At 37.9% G+C, this 25,929-nt stretch overlaps 1 protein-coding gene across 4 annotated transcripts in view; it reads left to right on the forward strand.

Moving 5' to 3' along the window:
- Positions 1-325: 325 nt before the first annotated feature.
- The window catches only part of ZNF280D (zinc finger protein 280D), a gene marked incomplete at its 5' end in the record, with an annotated part of 47,639 nt that continues 22,035 nt past the window's right edge, over positions 326-25,929 (forward strand). Inside the window, 10 exons of one of the 4 annotated variants that reach the window (XM_083870792.1) lie at positions 326-382; positions 3,575-3,726; positions 7,502-7,567; positions 7,673-8,043; positions 13,985-14,102; positions 21,277-21,386; positions 23,009-23,238; positions 24,625-24,782; positions 25,269-25,369; positions 25,464-25,610. In XM_083870792.1, the coding sequence (XP_083726918.1) occupies positions 3,582-3,726; positions 7,502-7,567; positions 7,673-8,043; positions 13,985-14,102; positions 21,277-21,386; positions 23,009-23,238; positions 24,625-24,782; positions 25,269-25,369; positions 25,464-25,610 (1,446 nt within the window). Of the gene's footprint in view, positions 383-1,173; positions 1,226-3,574; positions 3,727-7,501; positions 7,568-7,672; positions 8,044-13,984; positions 14,103-21,276; positions 21,387-23,008; positions 23,239-24,624; positions 24,783-25,268; positions 25,370-25,463; positions 25,611-25,929 lie in introns of those variants that run through there. The other 3 variants (XR_014591049.1, XM_083870791.1, XM_083870793.1) reach the window with 3 other exon arrangements.

Below are 25,929 nucleotides of genomic sequence, written 5' to 3' on the forward strand. Positions count from 1 at the left end.
TGGTGAAGATGTTATAACAGGTTGTGAGGCCCAGAGCGTGGCAAAGATGCTATAAGAGGCTGCGAGGCCCAGCGTCCACCGGCGATGCCGTCCCGGGGTGTGAGGCCCGGCACATGGCGCCGGCCCCGCCCCGACGCGGCCCCGCCCCTTTCCCGGGCCTCGCGATGTGTCCGACCCGCGGTTCCCGTCAGGCAGCGCGCGTGGCCGCGGCCGCCCCCGCCTCCCGCCCGCGTTCCCCCGGCGGCGGCGGCGCTGGCGCTGAGGTGGCGCCGCGCCCCGGCGAGGTGAGCGAGGCGCCTCGGCCGGCGCTGCCCCATCCCCCGCCCGCCCCAGTGGCAGGGAGCGGCGGCCCCAGCGCGGCCCCTACGGAACGCGCGGCACGGTAAGGTCAGCCCGCTCCGTGCCCTCGGGCCGCCCCGCCGCGCTCCCTGGGCGGCGGGAGCGGCGCTCGGCGGGGACGGGCGCGGGGGGATTGTCGCCGGGGAGACCGGCGCCATCTTAGGTCGGAGCGCGGCCTGGCGGCCCCGAGCGGGGCCCCCGCGCTGCGAGAGCTCCTGCGGCCCGCCCGCGGGCCCCGCTGGCACCGCGCGGCTCTGCCCTCGGGGGCGGCCCGGGCAGGGCTCGCTCCTCCCGCCGGCGGCCGCGTGGGGCCCTCCGTGGGCTCCGGGCGGTAACAGCAGGAGCGATGCTGGCGGCGCGGCGCGGCTCGGCCTCCTTCCCGCCGGCCGCGGTCGTGCCGTGCGGGCCTCGCCCAAACCGCAGCCCGCCGCCCGGGGCCGGTGCCGGCCGTGACCCGGAGCGAGGGGCGGGACGCGGGGCGGTCGGGCCGGAGCGGCAGCTGCTCGGCCACCCTCGGGACTCGGCTGCTCCCACGGCCCGGCACCGCCGCGGCTCGGCGGCGTGAGCCGCTTGGCGGGCTGGCACCGCCGCTATTGCCCTTCCCTAGGCGGAGCTTGTGCCTTCTCACGGCACAGAGGGCAGCCTTGGCCGCTGAGGTTTGTGTTTGAGGGAAGTTGGTTTACGCTTTGGTTGTTTTATAATTTTCAGGTGCAGTTTCACCTTGGTCATTGTTTCTTCGCTACTAAACAAATACAGCCTTCAATTAAAATCCAGTTGTTCCCAGTCCTGGTGGAGCTGTGGATTGCACACCCTTCATCGACTAATGTGGGGCAAAGTTATGTGCCTGTATGGGACGTTATCCGAGAAACACAACGTGTAGTCCATTGTATGATCTGTGCTGTAGATAAGAAAACTTCTCTGGGCATTTGAAATGCAGCTATTAAAGTGGGGGACAAATTACTTGAGTAACAATGATAGCCATACTTGGTCTGTTCAGCCTAGAGAAGAGGAGACTGAGGGGAGCCCTCGTGGGAGTCCCCATGAGGGGTAGAGGAGGGGCAGACACTGATCTCTGTGGTGACCAGTGACAGCACCCCAGGGAATGGTTTGAAGCTGTGTCAGAGGAGATTTAGGTTAGGTATTGGGAAAAGATTCTTCACCCAGAGAGTGGTTGGGCACCGCAATAGACTCTCAGGGAACTGGTTACACTACCAAACCTTAGAGTTCTGGAAGAGTATTGCTCTGTTACAGAGTTACTCTCTGTAAGTGTGGAACAGAGTTACAGTTTTCAGAAAAGTTCCTGCAGAGTTTTACTCTCAGGTACCTGGGTGGTAGGATTATTGGGGATGTCCTGTGCAGGACTAAGAGTTGGATGCTGATTTTCATGGGACCCTTCCAACTCAGAATATTCTGTAATTCTACTATGGAAAGGTGACAAGGCTAGTCTAAAAAATTCTAGTTAACGTAAATGTCCTCACTCTTTAAGCTCACTAGCAGTTTCATTTTACTCCAAGGAAGCCAATCCAAGGAAGTTTTGAGTATTGGAAGGCTCACTTGAGCTTAACAGTGGAACAGACAAATTCCCATTTGAAATGATAACTGGATTTTCATTAACTCTGAAGTCTTATTGTGGCTGCATCTACCATGATTTTCTGTAGTGCCAGTTTCTGTCCATCCTTATGGTGCTCTTTTACAGATCAGTCTGCTTTTTTCACTATAGCTGTTACTCTTGATACATTTACTAAGGTTATATCATTTTTTGTTGATTCTATGTGAGTGCTTTTAAATCCTAACTTAAGAAAAAGGTTATAAATACAACTGGCTTTTAATAAAGTTAGGGACTTTTAAACCTAACTGCCATGATAAAGGTGGCTAAAATAGTGCTTTAAAAACAGCTACTTAATCTGAAACTTGTTGCTGTTTTGGGCAATGAGCTCTCATTTTTTAATCTGTCCTGAATCAGTTTATGAGTTCATCACTTTGGTAGTAACAATAATAGTGTTCCAGGGACTTGTGTTTTTGCCGGTTTTTGGTTATTTGTGCCTGCCTGATGAGCTTCCATAGCTATGCTTAGTTTTAGATGGGCAGTTGCTTTTTAAAGCAGTATCTTGATATAGCCTATGATGTTATCTTTAAAATGTTTTAAAGAATTTGTTCTTGATTTTGATTCTTTGCCTTATAATACTGGTTTCAACACTTTGAATACAGCATTGCATTGGAGTTGTGGACCTGTCAGATCCATGCACTACCTTTAAGAAGATGTGTGTGTAAACATGAATATATGCTTATACATATTAAAAAATGAGGAAGATAAAGTCTATTGTCAATGGGTTTACTTTTCTTACACTCCACCACCACCGGGAAATATTTGAGCGGAGTGGGGTAAGAATTCACTGGTTGGTTTTGTCTTTGAGAGCAATTGCTAGCAGGATTCCTAGAATACATTTTGTGTGTTAATGTAGTTAAAGAAGGTAAAAAATTTGGAAGCTGTTTGTACTCTAAGAATGGATATAGAGGTTTCCTTTGGCAATGGAGGCCACTTGCAGGAGCTGTTCCTGCACATCTCCTCTGATCCAATCCATTACTCCTTACTGCAGTTTTGATTGTTCAGGTTACAGATTTTTGTCCTAACAGTTGTGCTGATGAAACTGTTACTAGGCCAGGTTATTTTTAACCTGCCCTGCTTCACACCATAGTTCTGTGCAAAGTTGTGCTGGCACAACTGAGGAGGCAGTGTAGGAGCAGGGCAGGAACCCATTAGGCCAGCTTTCTTCCCAGGAAAAAAGAAGTCAGTGCAAGCTTGGTCAAATTATAGCATTGAAATGAAAAGAATTAGGTTAAAAGATGTGCATTAATGAGTTAGTGAGTGAATCACTTACCTGGAATAGGAGTATTTTTTCAAAGATACCTTTCACTTTGGTGTCAGAGGCTTCCTCTGATAGTTACTGGTGTTTTATACAAAAATACCTTAAATTCTGTGGAGGATACCTTTGGTCTTTTCTCTTTAATAGCAAAGATGAGCATGGAGGTAATTGTCAAAATGGTGATGTGGCATCAATCTTTGAAGATCTCCTGTATCAGATCATGTTTGATCTCCATGGAAAGAACATGGAGGGAGGGAGACCATTCTATGGGAGTTATTGACGACTGCAGTATTTCTTACTGAACAGTGAAGTATTTCATGAAAGTACTGAATGTTTTGGTATATGTGTTTTTTGCTTTTTTTACTGTCTAGTCTCAAGATGGCAGAATTATTTATGGAATGTGAAGAAGAGGAACTAGAACCCTGGCAAAAGAGAGTGAGAGAAGTGGAAGAGGATGATGAGGACGATGATGATGAGCCAATCTTTGTTGGGGAAATCTCCAGCTCAAAGCCAGCTGCTACATGTAAGACAACACTTTTCCATAATTTAAAATGGATTTTTCAAAGTATAGGAAGTTAAACTTGGTTGAAAGTACAGAATTCTTTATAGTACAACTTAAGGAATTCCACATCTTAAAGTCGCATGTCTCTGTCTTCCTGAAAATCAGACTTTTTAAGAAATTTTGTCTTAAACCCTGGGTTATGCACAGCTCTGATTGCCTCTAACCTTAAATCTCTGAGGTTATCAAAATAAGGATTTTTGAAGGTTTTGGCATTAGCAACAGAGTTTAAAAGCCAGTATATACAAGGCTGAAATCACGCATGCAATTGCTTACAGTATACTTCAGTATATTTAATATTTAGTTATATATTTGAGAGTGTCTCCCTACTAAAAGAATGTGCATGAATTTAAATCTTCCTGTTACAATCCTTTTTTTTTCTCCACCCCTCATTTCATATGTTGGTGAACATCATTCTTACAAAACCAAGGTAACTGTCTTAAGTATCTATAATAAAAGCACAGTCTGGAAAGTGATTAATATGAAAATACTGAGAGCCTGTCCGTGAAGTAGGAGATGTTTATTGATAAATTTACTCATCCTTTTTGAAATAAAGAGGATTTTTTCCATCAACTTCCTTAGTTTTCTCCTCAATCCAGGCAGTGCAGGGAGTGAGGTTAGGTGGTTGTGATGACAGGAGATGTGTCAAGGATTCTGTATTTGTCCTATGCTTGGACTTTGGCAGGTAAGTAAAAAAACCCATATTTTTGTTGTTATTTTAATTAACTTTAGTAATCAAACTTTTTTTTTTTTGTGTATATCCATCTTGTAGTCAATTTTAAGAGCTGTGACCTGAGGTCTCCCTAGCAGTCACATACTCGAGACTTTGCCGGGTGAGGTTTACTCCTCGCGGTTTCTGCCTCATCTCTGCTGATGCTTGTATCCAAGATTTCCATAGTAATTTTCTGGAGGTGTATAATTTGCAGTGAAGGATCTCAAGACAAAATGTTACACCAGGCTGTCTGTCACACTGCTGCTTGGATTTCAGAGTAGTTATTAGCTGTTCAGTCATTTCACTTCACAATACTTTCATCTTGCTTCTAGTACTTTTTTGCTCACTAGGATAGTAAGTTTAAGGCTTCTTACACAAGGTTGAAAAACTGGAAAAATAGTTTTAAATATGAAAAGAATACTGAGTCTAAGTACTCTGTCCAGGAAATATTTTCTAAGAGTGAATATTTTAAAAATACTCTGGATACTCTGAAAAATTTGCTGAGTATTTTAAAATCACTCTTAAGTTTTCTGCAGTTACAAACATCTGCAATGTCTGAAAAATACCCTTTCTGTTTTCTGGAAGGTCCAAAGACCTCTGGATTGCTGTTGGTCATTGGCAGTAGGTCATGGCATAGAGTAACTATTAAGGCTCTAACAACAAACAGGCCCAGTTTGATTGCAGTTCTTGTAGCCTCGGGGTTTTTTTGTAGTCAATGGATAGAAATAATTTAGGTGAAAATTATATTTTTGGTATGATTCTGTGAACTTCAAGAATGTTGGTAAAATGTAGAGACTTAAAATGTTTGCTTCTTATTCTAGTGCTGTCCATACTCGGTCCTGACACAAGTAAAATCACTTATGGTATAACTTGTTACTTTATCTGTTTTCCTTTCCTGTCCTCAACTTTTCTCTTTTTAATCTTCTACTTCACTATCAAAAACAGCTATGGAAGAATGACCTCAGTTCTTCTCTGGCTTGTAAGTAGTACTACCTGGCAGTAGTCAGGCTTCAGTTTGTTATTGGTGATAGGCAAGATACCGTGAGCTCAGCTTTGCTTATCACTGTTTAGTTTGCACCTGATCAGATGAAAAATTGGTGACAAATAGCAACTCCTGTATTAGTCTTAATTTTTCTGAAAGGTGTAGTTTCTACAATGCATTGCATTTTCTTAACCTTTGCCTGACAATACAGTCACTAGTTTTTGTACAGACTGTGTGGAAAACTTGAAGGAAATAGTTAAAACCCCAACTTTGACCTGTTGTCAGAGACTTGTGTAGTATCAAGTGTCCCTTCTGATGTACTGGAGGATTATTCTGGCTGGGGTGAAAAGTAGCTCACACTTTGTTCCCTTTACCTTTTTCTGCAACTGATCATTTTTCCTAGGGTTACCTCTTGTTGTTCTTGCTACTTGTTTCATGATGATACAAACCTGTAATTTGTTACTGTTTTAAAATGTTACTCTGCATGTCGGTACACTTGTGCTTCAGTGCTGGTTTACCTCACCAGGACAAGTAACACTTTGATGGAAGAGGGAAGGTGCATATCAAGTCTATGATGAATCAGCTGAGTTATAAATGTAGTTTATAATTTCAATTAACTGGCTTCCTGAAATGTTCTTTTTAAATGCAGTAAAATCTACCTTTGTAATTTAGAATGTGTGCACATCAGGTGTCTTGACTATGTTTTGTAAAACATAACTTTTAAAAAAGCTTTTTTTTTAATAGATAGATGATGCTTTAGTTTAATTTCACTCTAATTCATGTATGAGGTATAGATTTGTTAACATTCACAAAGTGTATGTATTCAGCTAAATACCAAAATAATTTAATCATTGTTTGTAGGTACTGTTATGTTGAAGTAAAAATAGTATTACTATTACGGGACCAAATTTTGTCATATCTTAAAAAATGCAAACCTGTTTAAATCTGTTGCTTGCAGCTGCTTTTTTATTAGAGTGATCTAAATGCAGGTGGCAGGTTGAAAGCTGTGATCTTCTGAGCTCTGCTGCTATTAGATATATTTATCAACTGGAGAAGTGTATATTAATGAGCTATTGTTGGTGGAAATAGCCTTAAGGTTATTAAACACAATGTGTAGATACTCTGAGAACTATTGTTTGAGAACCTGATGTAATTTGACCCTGGTTTGAGAAGTTACTTCAAGCCTTGAGGGTTAGATATTGGAGAATCAATCTAATTTCATGTGCATTTTTATACAGGTCCGAGGAGCAACTTCTCAGCAACATTAATGGAACTAAAAATCTGGGAGTAGAAGAGTATTTTGGTTTGATGAATAATGAAACTTTCTGAAATTGTCAGAAATTCCAGACTAAGACATTAAAGGTCATGGAATATCAGTGGCATTAGTTAGGAAGTAAACATAGTTTAAGAAATTGCATGTGCTCCTGCTTAGCCAGAACTCTGGACAGAGATTACTGTGTAGGATATGTAAGAAAATCAGTGCTCCTCTAATGCAATTCTAATATAATTCATTGCTTGCTGATCTGTTGATTTTCCTTTCACATTGGAAAATGGATATGATGAAGTCTAAAATCCAGTTTGTAAGTGCTGTATTTTACTAATACAGAAGCAAATTGTCATTACTGGTTTAGAGAAAATGCTTCCTTTAATGTAGAGCAGTTCTGATATTTGGGAAGCATTACATACATGTGAGAAAGAGATGTAAATGAATGTACTATCATCAGCAAATTGAAATGTTAATGCCATGTCCTTTTTTTTTGTTGTTGTTGTTGTTGTTTGTACTCTTACGTGTGTGTTAACCTGTCTCCAAGACAATAAACATTGAGATTCTTAAGTGAACTGGCTTAATCAAAGAGGAGTGCAAGAGCAAATCCTAAGTTGTACAAATTACACTGGTTTTGTCTGGTTTTTGGTTTAGAAATATTATTTTAATTTATAGCAAATCCTAATTGGCTTAATTAGTGTATATGAATGAAGCTCTTAAATTTCAAAAGCAATGAAGCTATTAATTTATTTGCAATTAAGATAAATGTAACTTTTGACAGATATATTGAACAGAGTCAACCTCAGCTCACCACGAAGGGGGATACAGAATGGTGCACCCAGTAGAGGTACTTTATTGTCCTAATATGGTAATAAACAAAAAAATCGACAACGCTTATGAAACATTTGACTGCAAAACTACATGAAGATAACTTTGGAATCCTTTGCAACAGGTACAGTCACTACGTTCAAGTCTGAGAGTCAGCATTACGTGACGCCTGCCTCCAGCCCCGGAGCTGTGCCCGCCCCGTCAGTCTTTCAGACTGTGCCCAGACCTGTGACCAGCTCGCCCGTAATTCAGTCCTTGGCTGTGACAGTGAACGTTTCAGGAACTACACTGACATTGCAGAGACCAGGTGCTGGATGTTTGTCAACACAGCAGATGCCTGGGTCAAGTTCTGGAATAGCACAGCCTGTTAGCAAACCTGTAACCATTCCAGTGACAACACAGACAGTGTCAAGAAATATCACAGTTCCTGTAGTGGCTCAAACTATATCCAGGCCAGAAACTACTGCAACAGCACAGCCTGTGATACTCAATCAGGTAAACCTTTATTCATTTAAAGTATAAATATATAAATTAATTTAAAAGATTAATTTAAGATATAGGATCAGTTTTGAATAAATTAATGAAAAACATACTCAGTGCTTTAAAGATCTGGACTAGATTATACTAGCATTATGTAAGCTGTAAAGATTCTAGGACCATAACCTTGCACTGGTAAATTAAAATATATGTTTGAAAAAACTGATTTGGAAGACTCAAAGATGATAGTTTTAGTAAGACTAAAATGGCATTAAATGAAAATCCTGGACACTAGAGAAATTAGTACTGTTTAGATTCTTTATGTTCTGTGGAGAAATGTTACAAAATCATTCTCTAAATTTTGCAGATTTCTTTGCTCAGAGATGAATCTTCTACATTGATAAATTAATTTCATTTTTAAGTAGCTTGCATTTAGTGTGTAAGGCAACTTTGTGGGTTTTCCACTTGCTTTTTACAGTGCCTTGCCTTGGGATTTTTGATTCTTAAGGGAATGCTGTAGTAGTAGTTCCTTAGTGGGTTTTGCTTTTTCATTCATATGGCACTCATGAATGAAAGCATTGTAAATTAATAGTATGGTAAAGAGGTTTAAGCAACCAAAAGTTGCATGATCAGTAGGTGAAGTAATTTGGCAACATAATTGTTTTTCTTGAAAAGCCTAAGGGAATTTGCATGTAGGTCGTGTGTCATAGACCATCCTGAGTTGCCACAGAACCCCAAAATGTTGTCATGAGGGAGTTCAGTTAGATGGTGTTTCATTGCCTTATGTGTTGAACATATGTGGGAGAGAAAGAATGAGGATTAAAATTCCATATTTGGATGAGGTAAATGATGCAATACCTTCACTGGAAATAATCTACACTGAAAGTGTTCAGACCATGTACCTATAATATTAGTTAGTATTGTCAGGTTAGGATGAAGCCTGACAGTAAGCACCATCTCCATTGTCCATGCAAATACACATACCTAAGGTTATTTTAGTTGTTAATCTTTTGGTGTAAATAAAAATCATGCAGCCTAATGGATTCTGCATTTGCTCAGCAGGGCAATCATTCTGAATGAACAGAGTTAATTAGGCCATTAAAATATGAAGATTGGAATTGGGTGTTCTTCTTAAGACTTGTGCCTAAATAGTTGCTGATGAGAGGCTGTATTTTAAGAAAAAACAGAATTAAAACAAAGCAATGTAATCATTGCCTATCAACTGGCTAGCTGAATCTTTGGCAAATTCAGTAGGAAAAATACTTTCCAATTTTGGGTCTTCAGTGGTTGATTGACTGTTTGCAGAGAGAAATTGTAGGTGTGTCTGGTGAAGCAGGTTAGCTAAATTAGTCTGTCAATGTTAGGAAGGTCTAAGAAATTATATAATTAAAAGTCCAGATATCAGTAGAATATCTGTAGGTTGCGTCTTTAGCTATCTTAAATATTTCTTTATGAAGTAGAGCAGATTAAAACAGAAAGGTTTGCTACTTTACATGATGTATACACATATTCCAAGTCTGTGAAGTTTTTTATAAGTTTAGTGATGACACAGTATGATTTACTAAGTCCTCTAAAGGTGTGCTAGTATGTCCTACAGAATCTTCACTGCAAAAGAAAGCCCTCTCCTTTACTTCTCACACACATGCTCATACATGCTTTTTGTTTCAACAGACAAAGCTGGTAGGGGCTTCTACATTGTTTATATGACAAAACCTGAGTAAACAGCTAGGAAAGCTGAACTTTTTCCACAGAGTATATGTAAGCTGGATGAAACTCATCAAGACAGTGATTTCCTTTCAAGAGACAAGTTTCACAAAAAGTGCTCTCTGTATGCTTTCTCATTAATTGAGTTTATTTATGTTACAGATGAGATTTTAGTTAAGTATTTATAGTGTTACTTCGTCAAAATCTGCAGGTTGTTTTTCCATGACAGAGTAGTGAAACAGCTGTTTGAAGAAGTTGCTGCCTGAAATAGGACATGGAAAAGGTTCTCTAACCACATATTAATCAGTTCTGTCTATTCCAGGTTAGACTGATGTGTTTTAGAAAGTAATGCATCCTTATCTGGGATATCCAGTGTGGATTCTGTGGTCTCTTAAAGCTTCCACTGTATGTTGAAGTTACAACATACAGTACATACATAAAGAAGTTTCTTTACAATGTTGACATTTTGATCATGGTTTTCATGAGCCCTTAATTTTTTAAGCTGTCTTAAATGTAGCATTCTGTTCTTTGGATGTTAAAAAAATCTTGAATACCTCTAAGAAGAGTTTTCTGATTGCATTTTTTTTTTTCTTTGCTTAAGACATGGTGAATCTTCCATCTCTTCAGCTTAATTTTTCTAGATTCAGAACTGTATTTTCAGTTTCAGCATTATCTAGAATTTGTTTTCTTGTTTATATTGTTATTACCACTTGATGATGTTACACTTTTTATGGAAGAAGAAGCTTGTCTGATATGTCTTTTTTTTAGAGAGGTACTATAATTTAATGTCTCAGGCAAAGGTCTGTGATTTTTAATCACTCCTGCCACATAATGTCATTTGCTGTTCTTAGTGTTGTATGTGTATTATCTGTATTTTGGCTCATGTCCTTAGTTTGAATTTTCTTCATTCAAGAGCTCCTTAGGGTTTTCAGATTCCTCAGCCGCTCCCCATCTAGTGTTTATTTCACTGAGAGCTGCTGTTTTATAGAGATGATTTTCTGCCTTGGGCTTTCAGTGACATTTTTGTTCACACATGTTCTGTTTCTTCCCAACTTGATTCTTCCTAAGTGGCAAAAGCTTCAAATAAGTTTTCCTGGGAAGTGTTTGACATTTGGATCTTCAACTTCCAGGTGTTGAAAGTTACCTTTGAAAACACCATGTTGTGAAGATCACCATGAGGTATAACTAGACACTGACAGGACCCTTTTTAGCTGAACATCCTTCAGAGTGCCTTTGCATTCTAAATACAGTGCAGTATTTTTTAATCTCAGGATGTCAAAAGATTTTTTTTCTGTGGGAACTGGTTGCTTTTGATTGCCTACTGGGCTGAAATACATATCTCCTCAATTTCTCAACAGTTCTAAAATTTGCCTCTTGTCAATGTTTGATATTCTAGTTTTATCATTGAAATATCCCTTTCGAATCATGAGCCTGATTCACTGACTTCCTAAGTCAGTCCGTCTATTTCTTGTGTTGTTACTGTACTACTGCTGTGCAGTTCCAGAAGTTCAAAGTTGATTTTTATTTCAGTCATACAGGTGACAGCAATCTTAATTCAGTCAGAGCTACTGTTGCATTTCATAGCATAGGACTATTCTCTTCTTTAAGAACAATTTGTCCTTAGCAGTGACAATTCTGTAATCCAGTGCTCAGAGTGCTCTCCACTAAGCCACAGCCAATTCTGTCTTTCCCTTACTTATTATGTACTTTCCTCTGTGACTCAGGTTCTGGTTGTTCCTAGGTAATTTTGAGAGATCAAAGATCCAGTACTATGCACTGTAAATTTTTAGGGTGGGTTTACCAATTGTCATATAGGCTTCCACAGTTAAAAATCTAGGATGAAGACTATGAACACAATATTGTCACTAGTCCCTTAGAAACTAAAAGTAGTGGTGTAATACTTCTTCACTTACTTAATACTTCTTAACCCTAGGAAATCAACTTACAAAGATGTAAGGTTTTGCCTTTCTGCATGTGAGAGCACCTATACGTGTTAGTTTGATTTATTTTCTGTTTCATCCATATAGTAAAGCTGTTTTGTTTGGTTTTTTTAAAGTTTTTTGTTTTCTAAAGCATTGGACAATGTTGGGCAATTTGTATGTAAAGAGCCAAATTACATTAAAATAATACCTGTCAGCAGAAAAGGACTTTCTGAAAATTAGTTGGTGTGTTTTTTACCTTTTTTTGCTTGCTGGATATGTTTAGTATATACTGGGGAGATGTACCCATGCTATCAAAATACCCAAAGTATGATCTTGTTGAAAATTAAAATATTGGCAGGACATAAAAACATAGAGACCACAGACTAGTGAGAGATGCAGTTATGTAGCTGTTGTATTGGTCACATTTCAGATATAAATGGTGTGCCCAGGGCTCTGCACTCAGAGCCTGCCACAGGCGTAACCCCTGAGCTTAGTTGTACTTGGGGTGTGGCCTGCAGGCTGAAGTGCTTTGCTGTCCTTTCACTGGCTCTTCTGACGCTGTTGTGAATACAGTAACAGCTGCTCTATTGTCACTGTAGCTCATGTAGCTGTTATTCATATCAGATACAGCACAGCAATTCAGTAACTATTTCTACAGCTACTCCTGGACATCTGTCTTTATGTGGTTAGAGTGGATTCGGTGACTCACCAGAAGAAAGAGTGGCTCTCCATTAAGGTCCTGAAGGGTCTTCGTTTAAGGAGATGTACAATAAAAAGGCAGGATGGGGAAGCAGCATCTTCCTTTTTGTTCTGGTACTTAGGAATCCTAAACCAGATTATCATACCTGTTTATGTACTTGTGCTGCTTTAGATTTCTTTCCATTAAGTTTAGTTTACATGGTGGTAGTTAAAGATGTGGTAACTTCCATAGGGATGTTTTCAAGTAAGTAGCACAATTGTGAATGGGAAGCAGTTTGTGAAATTGGTCATTTCAGCAAAACATATTTTTGGCCCTTGTCTCATACAGTGATGACAAGGTCTCTGTATGTATTGGGTGGTTTTAAAATTTGCTTATTTTTTTTATTTTAGGAAGATAGCCCTACTTTTGTCAGTCTTTTGTTTCACAATACAGCTTGATGAAATGTAACCATTTGAATTATTCAGAGTTGAAACTGCTAATACTTTTCCATTTCTATCTTAGTGTTAAAATTAAACTTAACTCTATTATGTTTTTTCTTAACTGCTAATTGCTATTCCTGAAAATATCTCATGTTTCAGATTATGCTAGGATGAATGGCCTATTAAAATGTGGCCAGTATTGATGAATCTTGAAAAATGTTTCTCCTACCTCACCCTCTTAACTTCGAATACTTATAAAGAGAACTAAATTTCATGGGGTTTTTTTTCCTCCAAATGTTACCTGTTATAAACAGTGGAACTGTTACTGCTGTTATAGATCAGTGGAACTGTTTTGTTTTAACAGTTTTCAGTGCTGGAGACAAGAAATGTGGGCTATTTAAATTTTTAGGTTATATGTACTAAAGGGCAGTCCTTTTCAACTGAAAATAATACCTGTTCTTGGAGATGCACAAAACTTGATTTACCAAGATGCTGGGAAACATGAACCAACTTTTAGATTAGCTGGGCTTTAAAAAAAGGGTTTGATTAAATTACTTTCAGAAATTCTTCCCAAGTTACTCTACATAAAAAAAACCAAACCCTTGATATCAGGAATTAGTGCCCTTCCCAGTCAAGATACAATAGATAGCCCTTACCTTCCATTAAAGCTTGAGCACTTAGTAGAATTTGATTATAATACCATCTTGCTTTGAGAAGCTTCTACTTGCTACAAGGTTGTGCTACTTTTGAGTTCTGGTTTTTGATCTTTTAAGATGCAGCAAGATGATGTGCAGGAGTAACAGACAAATGCCTGAGTTTAGGTTGACAGAAGAAAGTGTTTGGTTTCTTGGGAAAACAATCAAGTATAATTTGAAACATCATCAGACTTTTGAACAAAAGCATTTATAATTAGCAATTCAAACAGATTAGTGATGTTTCATTAAATGGTCTTTCCCAGGTCAATCTTAGGATTGTTTTTACTATTCTTAATAGACAGCTATAAAAATGAACAAGCACTGATAAGAATTGCAACCTTATTAAAATGTGAAAAGAAACTATTTTGGGGAGATTGTAACGAACTTGATTTTCATCTGAGTACTTCTGAGTACTTTTAAGCAATCATATGTTTTTAAAATAAACCCTTTGAAGCCTGCAAGTAAAAAAAAAATTATTAAACCTCAAATTTCTTTTCCCTCTTGAAAATATCTTATTAGGATTATATTATGGATTCTCCACCAGATGCACCAGATAATACATCTGGTATACTGTTTGGTGTGAGACAGAACTCGGGAGTTCCACAGTACCAGACTGGGCCAGCAGTGAATGTAACAGGTGGGTATAACTCTAGTAGTTGATAAGAGAAAGAAACAACCTAATGTCATTTAAATCTAGTGCAGATCTTTGGGTTATCACTTTAAATAGGATTTCTATAGTATAAATACCCTTTTCTTCCCCGTACATAAAACTGTATAGTGTTTAATGAAATAAACCTTGGAGTCTTGTGTTGTCAGACATTCTTTTTCAGTGCATTAGACTGACTATGAAATCAACTGATGTCATCTTATAATGCTCATTTAGGTGTGAAGAAGCATTGCCAGATCCACTGTATCTTTATTGACAGGTAAAGGTTTGTTTTCAGTATACTCATCACTCCTTGTTCAGTGGGATTAGGAACAGGCTGCAAAAGAGGGACTGTGCACAGTACCTGAAGCGCTGAGTCTGCTGGATGGATTCCCTGTGATGATGATCTGGGTTTTCTGACTGCCCTGTGCAGGAGTTGGAATAGATGGCATCAAAAGGAGCATGAAAAGAAGGGGAAGGAAGAGTGTGTAATTTGACAACAATCCCCTTTTCTTTCAACTAGCTTTTCAGCAGTAAATCTACCTAAAAAGAAGACAAAAAGCACCTTTTGTGTGTGTCACAGCAGATGAAGTAGATTTGAAGCATGTGGTGTATTCAGTCTTAAGGCTATAACTTGGGACTTCCCTCCTCCTTTTTGAAGGATTGTGCTTTTGTAATAACTGACCAGAACCCCATTATTCTGTCTGCAAGTTGTGGGTGACAATGACTTCTGATTCTTCCCTGAGGTAACAGGTTAAATACAGTGTATGGCCTGACTGGTCATGCTAAGAAGTTACATAGGACAGAGGGATAGCTAGTTTGCTCAGCTTCATCTGGTGATTTTGCGTTTTTAGTTTAGGTATTCACTCTAGAAAAGTAGCAGTGAAGGCTTTGCAGTGTGTTTTGTTTGTGTACAACCGTTCTGTTGGTCTCATTCTTGTCTTGGGTTAAATAGCTTTTTGTCAGGTAAGGAAATGGTTTGTTTTTTGCCAATGGTTCAAGATTCCAGCCCTTGTTCTCCAAAGGACAGGTATTAAAGTTTAATTGTTTGTGAGGTGTGGTGGTTTTTTTTTTTTTTTTTTTTTTTTAATTTGGAGGCTTGCTTACTTTAAAATTACTTGTATTAGTCTTTCTCTGAGAAAAAATGAAATGCTTAAAAGCACTGAGGATTGCAATTCAAAGCATTTAGAATGTACCATAATTAGTCTTTTCTGCAAGATGGCAATAGGATTTGAAAGTTAAAAGTTTTATTATTATGGTTGAAACATTAATATTTTTGACACAGAAGGCAAATATAAGATACATTTCACTTTGCAGAAAGGAAAAGTGTGTGTATTTTGTGGTTTTGCTTGCTTGGTGAGGCTGTGTAATGAACTTAAATTCATGTTCATGTATGCCAAAGCCTACTTGCCTGTGTTAGTGCTATGCTTCTCTAGTTCATATACAGTACTGTAGGCACAAGACATTCTGGAATATGGTATTTAAAAGCAGAGTCCTTTTGGGAACTGGCCTTTGATACTCTGCAGGACAATATAACTTACGCACGTGGATCATGAAAAACATTTTTTAGCTCAGTGGAGCATAAATATGTATTTCTGAGGTCTAAGCAGGGAAATGGCAGGTTGCTAATGGACACTAACCAAGTGTCTTCTTAGGCTGCTAAGTAGGTGGTGGTGTTCAGGCAAACAGCATTGGGAACTCCTCCATGCAGGTGGGATGGCACTGGGGGTGTAGTAAAATGGAGCTTGCTGAGAATATTGTGAGAACATTCTTTCACAAACTTCACCCACCTGGAGGAACGAGAAATTGCTGTGGCTGAACGACCTGTCGTGTGGAGTTCACTGGACTGCATCCACGAATCCATAGCTCCAGATTAATGGGAGGTGTAGGTGCAGGACTGCACTAAGAGGCCTGAAGCAATTTGGCTGTCATGTGCCTGTTCTCTTATCACAGTACATTTGGTGCTTTCATTCTAGGTTACTATTTCTAACGTCTTTTCCCATAATTTTTAAAATTAGTCCCAGCCAGCACAGGTGCACAGAACAACATTAGGTTTTTACAGTGGTGTTGTGTGTTCAAAAACCTGTCAGCAAGGTGGTGGTGCTGCAGCCAGTATGCTTTGCTCCTTCCTTGCCAGCTTGGATGTGATACACAGGAATATTGTGTGTATGAGCATGGGCAACACCTGGGTAATAGCTATGGGAGAGTTCACTACTAGCACAAAGTGATCAAACACGAATTGTTGGCTGCTGCTTTTCCCTGCTCTCCTGTGTACTTGGAGTCCCTGTGACCTGCTGCACAGAGAAGTGGACAAACTAGCTGGAACGTGGGTGATTCAAGGAATTCTTGTGTCCACACTCCAGCTGAGAGGCACTTGCATTATAAGAAATATCATTTGATTTATACCAGCAAGATATTATTTAATATTTTGGAGTTGATGTAATTAGTTTTCAAAATAGGCCTAATTTTTATGTGAACAAACAATAGAACTAAAATGCAGACCTACATGTATTCTCCTAGTATTATTATAGTTTTTCTGAAAGAGAATTTACTGATCAGTTGTGTAGACTAAGACTACTCACATTTATAAATGTATAAAAGTCTTCAAAATTTTTAACACAGATGTGTTAAGCTTTTAAAATTGGAATAATCAACAGTTTTTTTTAACATATGAAAATAGTCCTTGTTTCCAAATTGGGTTTTCTGCAGCCAAATAAAATACTTCACTGAAGATCCTTGTAAACTCAGTCACACCTTGTCTTTTCCCTGGCCCTCATTGCGCAGCTATTATACATAGTTTAATATATGCACAGCTATTATACATAGTTTAATATACAACAGTTCCTGCTGTATGTTGGTGGCTGGGTGCTCAAATAGCCTCAGTGATACAGAGGAATGCTAAGGTCATACCAGCTCTATGGAAGCCTTTGCTGAGCAGGACATCTGTCAGTGTAAGCAGTTCATATACCTAACATGGTGAGAATAAGTAAATTAAAACCCCCTAGGAAGTAGTAGCATCTAATTAATAACCTGATTATTTTGTGTATGTGTAAATGAATGAACCTTAGACAAACAATGCATAGAGTGAGACATTTGAGCCTAATATTTATTTTTGTCAAAAAGAAGGAAAGGTGTACTACAAAGGAGAATGTTGGGATGTTTAGGTATCTGTGTATCAAGTGAATTGTATTTTCCCATGCATGAGGCACAGTGTGGCAAATTCTCCAAAATGTTAATCAGCATTTCCCACTGGAGGTCTGCCTATGTGCATCAAATGGGGAGATTCTCCAGACTGTTGGCTAAGTTTAGGTAGCTCCCACTGAGTAAACACAACTGTGGGTGCCAGAGGGCTGTTTTGTTTCTTCTCAGAAGTTTGAATAATTTGTTGTGACACAAGGTATCTCTTGTTGAGCTGCTTGTTACACCCTGAGAAATCATTGGAGCAGCTACGTCATTGGAGGGGGGATATACCAGAATGTCCCTAGCTTAGACCATTGTGTCCAGAAGTGAAGCCTTTGACATATTTTATTACAATCTTAAGACTGTTTATTTTCTGTCATTGTGAGAGGTTTACAAGATCTATGCTGGCACGTCAGACTTCTTGGTTTGTAGCTGTGTCTTTCAGGTCTGCTTGAGGACTGATCTCTGTATTGAGTTCATATTGTCAAGGATCAGTGACAGAGACATGGGTTTCTGACAAGATGGAGCTGAGTGTTTATGGGCATGTTAATCAGCACTGAACCTCTCAGTTTCAAAATCATTGGGGAATTTTGTTGTTGTTGTGGGGTTTTTTTGGTGTTTTTTTCTGGGTTTGTGTTGTTGGTTTTTGTTTTGATTTTTTGCTTGTGGGTTTTTTGTTTTTTGTTTTGTTGTGGGTTTTTTGGGAGGGTGGTTTGTTTGTTTTTAGTGATTTTCTTCAGAAAAAATACTGCAAACCATAAGGACATGTAATACTCTTTCAGAAGAAGAGAGCAGATAGATATGCTGTGCTTGTTCATTAGAAGTTACAACACTTTCTTCATTTTTCATGCAAACTGAAGTTTACAGAGTTATATAATAAACTAAAACAGCATTAACACAGAACCAGAAAAAAGGAGAGGTGTTTTTCATCAGAAGCACAGAGCTTGTTCCAAATAGCAGGCATTGCAGAAAGCAGCTGCTTAGCTTAACTTTATTACTGTGGACTCACCTTGTCTCAGATTAGAGTGGGTCAAGATGTGAAAAGTAGGCCAAATGAATTCAAGTGGCCATAGTATGACTTACCCGGGTTTCAGAGGTCAGTCTGTATCTCTTTCCTGCTTCACTGGCCTGAGCCTTCAGTCTGACTTGGATATTGTTTTCTTTGCTTCAGTATGGCATATTAGTTTAGGAAAATCTTAAAACTTAAAATCTTAAAAATCTTAAAATCTTAAAATCTAAATTGCAGTAATCACTAATGTATTCTAGTTACTATGGAAAAAACCAAGGTTCTTTAAATTAAAGTGCTGTAGGTCTAAATGAGAGTGGGTTTGTATCTGAACCTCCTGCTACTTCTGAAGGCAACAGTGTAACTCCAAACAGGCTAATGATCTTGAGGTTAGTGCTAGAAGCAACTTGGCTGTTTCACTTACAGTTAACTGTCCAAGAGTTTGTGCCAGTTACACAGACACAAAATGGATCGTCAAATGGTAAGAAGATGGAGCAGTCTAGCTGGCAATCCTGCCTCTGTCATGCAAAAAGCTAACACATCTATAGGGCTTCAGTTGGTCAGTGGTTTTAACGCTCTTAAGGCAGTGTAAGTAAATAACTGTATGGAAGCAACCATTCTTATGCTGTAAAATAAAAATAGCTATTCTCTTGAAGGATTTATATACCTTTATGAATTAATTTACCTGAGGTTGTTACCTATTCAAATTTTAGACCTTTATTGTTTAGTAGGTAGGTTTGAATTCTGTAGAGCAATAATTATTCATTCGAAGACAGGTGATAAAATTAAATGCCTCTGACCTGATTCACTTAGTTCAGACTTTCTATGTCAAAGAAAGGAGAAGAGGTTGAAACTTCAAAACACAACAAACTAGAAAATCAATATTAAAAGAATTCTTGACTTAATTCTATGACAGCTGAATTTATGAACTAATTCTGATTAGATGAAGGAAAAAAAATCATTTTAGCAATGCCAGGCAAGGCAGTAACAAATTAGATTGTGGAATCCACATTCTTGGAGATATTTAGAAGTTGACTGGACGTAGCTCTGAATATAAGATTAGACTTGGTTTGAGTGGGAGGTTGCACAAAACCACCTCCAAAGGTCCAACCTAAATTATTTTGTGATTCTGTACTTTTGCTAATTATTGCAAAGTGTGTTTTGCAGTTTTACACACACACACACCACCGCCCCCCCCCCCGTTTTTTTGGGGTTTTTTTCAGCAGTGTTTCTGATACAGTTTGAAATAGTAGTGGGAGAGAAGAAGGTCTATTTCAAATAAAGGATGTTATTGGAAAGGTTTTTCCTTCCCTGCAAGAAGAGAGCTAGTTTGGCTGTTTCAGAGTGTTAACTGTTAGGTGCGTTTTTGTCCTGAGCCAAAAAGTGCTTTCTAGTGATTGCAGTAGGCCAGGATTTATTCTTGACTTTGAGATGTTTCCAAGACATCCTGTCTGCTATAATCCTAACATGATTTTTTGGAATAATTTCAGATTTGGGTTTTTTGCGTGTCTTGTTTAGAGCTCATTTGCTCTTTCTAGCAACTAGAAGGATGTGGCTGTAACATGAACATTGCAGCAAAAAAGTCTCCTCCATCCTCTTTTGGGTGAAATTGTGCTGCAGCCTATAATAAAAAAAAAGATAACTGAAGGATCTTGCTAAATTCAGTAAAAAAAGAACTAGATCATATTCACTGAGAGCCTTATTTTGCTGAGTTTGTCTCTAAGCCATCCCATGCTGGCATAGCAGTTTCTAATCTGTCACAGAATCCAGCACTGAAGCACTGCAGAACACAAGATTTTGCTGCAGAACTGGTTTTCTTCAACTCAGTTTGCACTTAGCTGTGATGTGTCAAATTGTTTTATGAGCTGTAATTGTGAAGAGTTGCAGCACTATTTTGTGGTACATCTTTTACATCCACCCCTGTGAAGGACTTTCTGCTTAATAATGATTCTTAGCAAAACTTATCTTAAGGAAAATTAGTGTTTATTTATGGTCTAGGCAGGACCATTTTTGTGTAAAAATGTATAATACTGTTGCATGGTCATCTCTTAACTCATACACTTACACATTCCTTTGTATTTATGTTTTTTTTTTTTATTACATCTTTTCACAGTCCTGGCAGGGAGCAGTTGACTCTACTGTTGAGATGTTGTTTCTTGTATTTAACTTTTAAACTACTTAGTATGGAGTCCTCCAGATCTGTGAATGACTTCAGAATGCAAGAGAATTTTATCTGGAAAAGTAGCTCTTGCTATGATGTTTTTTGACAGTTTGGAGAAGACTCAAAGCGTGGGTTTATTCATTAAAGTTCAAACTAATGCAAAGCTTTAATATCTCTCTTTTGCTCAAAAGGTATTAATCATTTATGTTGATAAGAGAAGCATTATTTCCTTTAATTACTGGGAGCAGTTATTAGAGGATTTATTCTCTAGATTCTGCAAAGATACCTTTGCTTAACTGAAATAATGCATTTGAATAAGCTTAGATTCCAACAAATCCCCAGGGAGAAATGGCCTCATCATTAAGAACCAAATGGTGAAATTCCTTTCCAAAACCAGTTCTCTGAACCCTGTTGTGATGATGATCAGGTCGTGGTAGAAAACAGGCTTTTTTTGAAAAGACTGTGAAACAAAAACATAAAAAATCCATCCTATCCAGGCTGGGGTGGGCTGGTAGTGCACGGAAGGAATGATTTCTTCCTGTCATGCTGCCTTCATCTTCTCATGTGTTTTTTCCTTGTTAGATTATGTAAAATCTGTTCATCAATCTGTATCAAACAGAACAAACTCCAAGTCAGTTTGGGAAAAAGGAAGACTAGTTAAAAGCTACTTGTAAAGCCTTGCTTAGGGTTACTACAGCTTCATTGATGGTAATAGTTTTCATTTGAAATAGTATATTTTGCTAGAATGCTACCACTACTACTACTAAACTGAGTATTCTGCTTATGAATTGAGTCTTTATATGTTTTAAATTTTACAGGGACAGATGCTGCATCCAGCACCATTAAAAATGGAGGACCTTTTCCACGGGCTTGTCCAAAATGTAATATACATTTCAATCTTATGGATCCTCTAAAAAACCATATGAAGGTAAAATAATATGGGGATGATAAGATTAGAACAAACTTTGTGGGCTTCTCTTTGGTTGTGGAAGAGTGCCATGGTTTGATAGGAAGCTAGTTTGGTTTTTGTCTGCTATCAACCAGAGCGAAATGCTCAAAATCTTGCAGTCATGGAAAGCAAGACAGGAGCAGGGGAGCTCTAAATCTTGCTGCTTTTTGCCTCATGTTTCCAGTGTCCTGAAGGTAAGTGTCTATGAGAATAGGCAGCCTGGTGACCCACATCTGTACAAGATGGTTGCTGATACGAAGATGACAATGTGAACTTACTGTTTTATCTTGATGTATCACTTGGTACAGCAAGATAAAAATACTTGATACTTAATAGATAAAAAAGTTTTTAAGCTGTGGGGAAGAATTTAATCTGTAATTCATGCTTAAACACTGTGGTAAACAAAACTCACAGAAACTGGGCATCACTTCATTTGATTGTGATGTACTTACTACTGTTTCTGGAAACATTGTTTCTTGGAAAATGTTTATCATTTGGCAAAGATCCTCACAATTCTCAGGCATATGTATTTATTTTAGGGATAGAGAAATGGCTTTGCAGTCTGTATACAATATGAATAGCCAAAACAAAAAGGAGTATCAGCTACTGTATAATACAAATTTGTGAGGATCTGAGTTACTGTTCTCACAGATGGTTCTGATTTACAGGGTTACAATACCCTAAACAGTAATTGCTGTCCTCTTCGGCTCTGAAACATAATTAAGAAATACAGATAGCAGTGGAAAAAACCCTGAGGGTTTTATCTTTTTTTAATCATTATTTGTGCAGAATAGCTTTTGCACTGAGTACATCAACTGAATTAAGGAACCATTGAAGAAGTGTGTTTACTTAGGATACTGAGTTACAGTTCCACAGCAGGAAATTACTCCTTACTAGTGGGCTTATGGAAAGTAGTCCTGCTTGGTAAAAACCATTATTTGGTGTGAGAAAAAATTGTCCTTAAAACATTCTAATTTTGTTGGAAACTTCATAGCATCTTTTTATTAAGTATGTTGTACTTTTTAGTGATAAGTTTCATGAGGTGGCTCCTGGGCTAAGCATTCTTTATGTATACTTCAACATAAAGAAGCTTGAACAATGTCTATTATATGACTCAGAATTCTGAGTTTTTTAGTAATGCTGAAAAGAACTATTGAAGGTTTCAGCATACACTCTTCCCTAAGAAATAAAGGACAAAACTTCCCATTAAGTTTTCAATAAACTTACGCTTGTCAGCAAAATACTTGCATGAAAACTGCGTTTTTCTTTCTTTTTATTAAATGTAAATGAAATAGAAATTTCTTGCAAGAATAAGGCAACACTAATATTGTTTTCTTGATTAGGTTTATCTTATGTGAACCTATGAGAATCTTCATCTTCAGTTTTATAATATGTAGTGTTTTATTACTTAAACACTAGTTAAAGATAAGTTACTGTTCGAAATTGAACATGACCAAGATCATTGTGTCAGAGAATTAAGCTTTGCATCTAACTCTCGTTAGTGCCTTCAGTTTTTATAATGCTCTTTTCATTGATGCAGTTTGGTGAGACTGATACCTTTGTTTCTGTCTGTCTCATCTCTTCTCCCTGTTTGTATCCAGTATTGTTGTCCAGATATGGTGAATAGCTTTTTCCCAGCAGTAGTCCAAACAGAATGTTTGAGTACAACAGGCAAGACCGTCGAGACTGAAAAAGGAAAACTGATTATGTTGGTTAATGACTTTTATTATGGGAAGGATGAAGGGGATCTCCAGCAGGTACAACAGGAGCAGAAGACTCATACAACATTTAAATGCATCAGTTGTCTCAAAGTTCTTAAAAATAACATAAGGTATTTGAACTCATTTCCTTAATTATTTGTTAATCACTTACAGTTCATAGTAGCCTCGTGTATTAAAATTTTGTGTCTCTGGAGGAGAGTTCCATTAGTTCCAACTAATAATACTGGGTGACTAAACAAAAATGGAATTAATTTGTACTTTGCATGCATGGCCATAACTTGGAAACCTTTTACAGATTAGAGTATGAATTTTAGTGGTGTCTAACATAAACATAGAGTTTTGATAAGAGCAGTTGTAGGACTTAAGGGTTAGAAAGGGCAACACAAAGGATTTTACGATTTGCCATCTGGATTGATGGTGATATTGGTAGATGCGAGTGTTAATTCCCTTTAGGGACGCACAATGACTAATAGTCAGTAGTTCACTTATGTAACATCTGTTATTTTGTTGGAGTAATTTTACTTCCAAATGCTGATAAAACTCCAGTAAGCTGTTTTAGTAGGTAGACAAGTTTGTGTCATCGTTCCTTTGGAAGTTAAGGTCACTGAACTTTTTTACATGCAGTGTTCAAGGGAAGCTGAAGTAGCAGAATGTAAAATTGAAAAATGGACTATTCTTTCAAAGGGCACAGTCTGCAAGTTAAAATGAGCAGGTTTATGCTAACATTAGACACATATTATTGAAAAAAACAAGTTTTCTGTAATTAAAACAATGACATTTGCTATTAATCATTAAATAAGGCACTATTTTCTACTCAGCATTATATTGTAAGCAATTGGTGCTATGGTGCCTATGTGTTCCACAGTGAGTCATTAAGAATATATGAGGGCCCCCCCCCTTTTTTTTTTGTAGCATTGATTTTAATTATATTAATTTTGACTATAACCTTGTAGCTTTATTCCATAGTTATTCCATAGTATAATTTAAGAATTTTTGTTCCAAGGTGTATTTTGCACCTTTATATATAGCGGACAAAATAAATACATCTTGCCTTCCTAATTTGAGTATTAGTTTTTTGACTGAAATTCAGAAAAGCAGGAAGTGATTCATCATGGCAATCTCCTTTTTTCTTTAAAAGATACGTGGTTGAACATACCAATGCAATAGTTTTCTGTTAAGGCATTATGCAGTAATATTGTCAGTTTCTTTTTTCTGCTTAGAAAAGTGGATAGACTAAGTTGGCTTTTTCTGGTTTTCTTGTTTCTGTTTTTGAAGCAACTGCATGATAGTACAAGCTTGAGCTCAAGGGACTATTCTCCTTGCTCATTTGTTTTTTCCAGTTCCAAGGTCTGCATTCCTTTTGTGAGTGTGACTTTTTTTTAAATTGAGAAATCCTTACAGAGTAAAATTTCTAAAGAATTCTGTACATCACGCATGTGATATGTATAGGGAATGTTAAAATGTAGTGTTTTGCACCCGTTCACTATAATTTAAAGGTTTATGAACCACATGAAACATCACTTGGAGCTTGAGAAGCAAAGCAATGAAAGTTGGGAAAGCCACACCACCTGCCAGCACTGTTACCGACAGTTCCCCACGCCATTCCAGCTGCAGTGCCACATCGAGAGCACACACACACCTTACGAGTCATCCAGTGAGTTGGATCCTATCACACTGACGTTTTTTCTAAGAAATTTTTTTTAGTTATTTCCCAACTTCTATTTCCTGGATAGGAACAAATTTCAGAGTAAATTAGAATAACAATAATATTGAGGTTTAATATAGGAACAGAACACTTTTTTTTTCTTTTGAGAGCAATATATGTAGAAAAAAGTATTTTTAAAAGGGTTTGGGTGTTTTTTCTTGCCTTTTTTAAAAATTATTATTGTTATTATTGTTGTTTTGTTTTGTTTATTTTTATTTGAAAGCTTTACTTTTAAACCTCATGTTTAAGGCCCTTGCCTTCTTGGCTTTCTGAAACTGCAGGGAATTTCTTCTAAAGAGTAGAATAATCACTAGACTGCTTTACCTTTAGTGATATATACATTTCATATATATATACATATTAAAAAAATTATAATTTATGTACATATGATCCCTATCAAATTTTAACTTTCTTCTTGTTTTACACTTTTTCTAGCGATCTGTAAAATTTGTGAATTATCATTTGAAACAGAGCAAGTTCTTTTGCAACATATGAAGGACAATCATAAGCCAGGTGAAATGCCATATGTTTGCCAGGTATCTCAGCGTGATTTTCATATTTAAATTGCACCGCTCCCCTGTCTTCACTGTCACTAAACTTGTAACAACAAAATCAAACTTCTTATTTTAGGTGTGCAACTACAGATCCTCGGCTTTTTCAGATGTAGAAACACATTTTAGAACTGTTCATGAAAATACTAAACATTTGCTATGCCCATTTTGCCTCAAAGTTATTAAAATTGGAGCACCATATATGCATCATTACATGAAGCATCAGGTAAGCAGGTCTTCTCAATCCTTAATGCTAGAAAAATGCTAAACACATGTAAGAAATTTCCCTCTGATGTGTATGGTTGTTACTGGGTAAGAGTAGTTTATAAGAATACATTAGAAGAATTTCAGAAGTCTTTATGGGAATTGTTAGACTTTGTCTTGTTTTCGTGTGATACCAGCTCCCTGTCTAAAATAATATCTGAATATCCTTGGAAGAACCTTCTTGCTATTTGGTTTCTTCATTACATTGTAGTGATTTGATTCTGCTTTTCTTGAGGCCACTAGCAAACTTGCCACTAGTTCAAATAAGAAAAAGATAATGA

This window comes from Zosterops lateralis (assembly GCF_965231275.1).
Source record: "Zosterops lateralis genome assembly, chromosome: 13".
In the NCBI taxonomy this organism is placed as follows: domain Eukaryota; kingdom Metazoa; phylum Chordata; class Aves; order Passeriformes; family Zosteropidae; genus Zosterops; species Zosterops lateralis.